The sequence below is a fragment of the Mastomys coucha genome, unplaced genomic scaffold (genome assembly GCF_008632895.1).
Source record: "Mastomys coucha isolate ucsf_1 unplaced genomic scaffold, UCSF_Mcou_1 pScaffold5, whole genome shotgun sequence".
Taxonomy (NCBI): domain Eukaryota; kingdom Metazoa; phylum Chordata; class Mammalia; order Rodentia; family Muridae; genus Mastomys; species Mastomys coucha.
The window spans coordinates 69,936,846-69,939,770 of record NW_022196911.1 but is presented as its reverse complement, the minus strand read 5'-3'; the positions used below and the strand labels follow the sequence as shown (position 1 = coordinate 69,939,770).

At 43.9% G+C, this 2,925-nt stretch overlaps 1 protein-coding gene across 1 annotated transcript; it reads left to right on the top strand.

The window, feature by feature from the left end:
* Positions 1–1,889: 1,889 nt before the first annotated feature.
* On the top strand, positions 1,890–2,925 carry LOC116078016 (olfactory receptor 3A1-like). Its single transcript, XM_031352927.1, has one exon. The coding sequence runs from the start codon at positions 1,973–1,975 to the stop codon at positions 2,918–2,920; it is 948 nt and encodes a 315-aa protein (XP_031208787.1). The 5' UTR covers positions 1,890–1,972; the 3' UTR covers positions 2,921–2,925.

Genomic DNA, 2,925 nt, shown 5'->3' with positions numbered 1-2,925 from the left:
GCCTGTCTAGAAGAGCTATTTTGACTGGCCCGACCAGTGAACACATTGCTATCTTCATACAAATCTTTCCTCTGATGGTCTCATGGCGATTTGGAGATTAGCAGTTAAACAAAAGCACACCTAAGAAGGACAAATTTTCAAGATAGAAAACCAGATATTTGATAAATACAGGGATTGGCAGATGGCTCAGTTAGTACAGGACTTGCTAAACACACATGAGGGACTGAGTTTGATTCCCAGCATCCATGTAAAAAGTGTCAGGCATGGTGCTAAGAAATGGTCAAAGGAAACTTAATAATAATAATAATGATGATGATGATGATGATGATGATGATGAAATTATATAAGTATATCAAGGGTAATTTTAATGAAGACATAAATGATTAGAAATTAAATTTGCATAGATATGGCTCCTGACAGCCAGACCATTCCCCAGTGGAGGCCATATATCCAAGAGCATACAGGTAGCATAAACAGTACTAGATAGCTTAAAAAAAAACCAGGAGGAAACAAAGTTGATCAGGGACAGATCTGGGAGGAGTGGGAGTAGAGGTGAATACCATCCAAATGCATTCTATGAGGTCCTCAAAGAACTAATAAAAATGAGAAAAATAAATAAATTGACAGCTGCAGAAACAAAATCATCACAAAAGTAATGTCAAAGGAAGGAACTGGCTTGATAAGTGGAAGGTAAACATTCTGACAGCACTCATCTGCTCAAGCACACACACCATGAAAAGCAGGCCATAACTCACACTGCGGAGCCCCACACAGATTCATGCTGATGGGACCCGTAAGCCAGCAGGCTGTTTTGTTAGTGGATTTTACAAAAACAGGGAATGGAATAAATGCTATTTTATCATGTCATAGAACATTGAAAAATTCTTGTTTCATCTGAAAGGAGAATCTTCTGAAGAGTAGCACCTCAGACCTGTGACACGGAGGAGAGGAGGGCAGTCAGTCACTCAGCCACGAGGGGCCTCTGTGAGCCGGAGGAACCAGTACGTGAATGTGTGCACATTTGTGTGTGTGTATGTGCACATATAAGACACATGAATATAGAATACATTGTGATCATAGCACTAATGTGACTCGTCATAGCTCATTTGGGATTAAAAGAAAAGTATGGAGAAATAAATCTGAAAGCTCCCACTTCCAATGTGTTGGTGGATCTGAGAGACATATTTTGTGCTCATCATTTTTCTAGGTGTTTAAGGCAAAATTTTATTTGTGGGATACTCTTTTTCTTTTTTCTTTTTCTTTTTTGGTTTTTCGAGACAGGGTTTCTCTGTGTAGCCCTGGCTGTCCTAGTACTCACTCTGTAGACCAGGCTGGCCTCGAACTCAGAAATCTATCTACCTCTGCCTCACAAGTGCTGGGATTAAAGGCGTGCACTACTACCGCCCGGTGGGGATACTCTTTCTTGATTTACATCAACTTACCATATATATTACAAGTTGAGACAGTTAAATTTCATAGTTGATTACTGACTTAGAAAAACTCTTGATTTTTGTATAACCCTTCTTGTCTCTCTCCCTTCCTGTCTCCCCCTCTCCCTTTGTCTTTCCTCTCACTATGTTGCCTGGGCTGATTGTCAGTGTGAGTCAATTTCCTTCACCTTCTTCACTGATTTTCTCCCAATTCTGAGTGTCCTATGTGTTTGTTTATTTCTTGAGTTTTACTGTTGGCAATTTATGCTTTTTTTATTTTTCTGTTGCATGTACACAACACATTGTCTTTATCCATTAATTACCTTTCATGGTGTGGGCACAGGAAACTGACAGGTGAAGATTCCAGGTAAAAGAACTGGAGACAGTAAATAAGGTTGGGGCTAGAGGAGAGCAAACATCCCCAGGATACACAGACATTTACCCTCAGGTTTAGCATATGAAGGTGCACCAGTGTATTTTTATTAACTAACTACAGTAAAGAGAGATTGTTTCTACTCTGAAATGTCTTATAACAGGAATTCATGGAGTCCAAATTTGAGAGCAATGGAACAGCAGTTACAGAATTCATTCTTCTGGGCTTGGTAGAGACAGCAGGGCTGCAGCCAGCCATCTTTGTAATCTTCCTCTTTGCCTACCTGCTCACAGTTGGGGGCAACCTAAGCATCCTGGCAGCTGTCTTGGTGGAACCCAAACTCCACACCCCCATGTACTTCTTCCTGGGGAATCTGTCCATGCTGGATGTTGGCTGCATCAGTGTCACTGTCCCATCCATGCTGGGTCGTCTCTTGTCCCACAAGCGTACAGTTCCATATGGAGCCTGCCTCACACAGCTCTTCTTCTTTCATCAGCTGGCTGGAGTTGACTGCTTCCTGTTGACAGCCATGGCTTATGACCGCTTCCTGGCCATCTGCCGACCCCTCACCTACAGTACCCGAATGAACCACACAGTCCAGAGGATCTTGGTGGCCACGTCCTGGGCTTGTGCCTTCAGCAATGCACTGACTCACACTGTGGCCATATCCACACTTCATTTCTGTGGTCCCAATGTGATCAATCACTTCTACTGTGACCTTCCCCAGCTCTTCCAGCTGTCCTGCTCCAGTACCCAACTCAATGAGCTGCTGCTCTTTGGTCTGGGTGTCCTCATGGCTGGTGCACCTGTGATTCTCATTGTCACCTCTTACATCCATGTGGCAGCTGCAGTTTTGAGAATCCAATCTTCTGAGGGCAGGAAGAAAGCTTTCTCCACATGCACCTCTCACCTCACTGTGGTAGGCATCTTCTACGGGACAGGGGTCTTCAGCTACATGCGGCTGGGGTCAGTGGAGGCTTCAGACAAGGACAAGGGCATTGGCATCCTCAACACTGTCATCAGTCCCATGTTGAACCCGCTTATCTACAGCCTTAGAAACCCTGATGTACAGGGTGCCCTGAGGAGGGTACTCACAGGAAAGCGAGACATGGCATGAGGGTA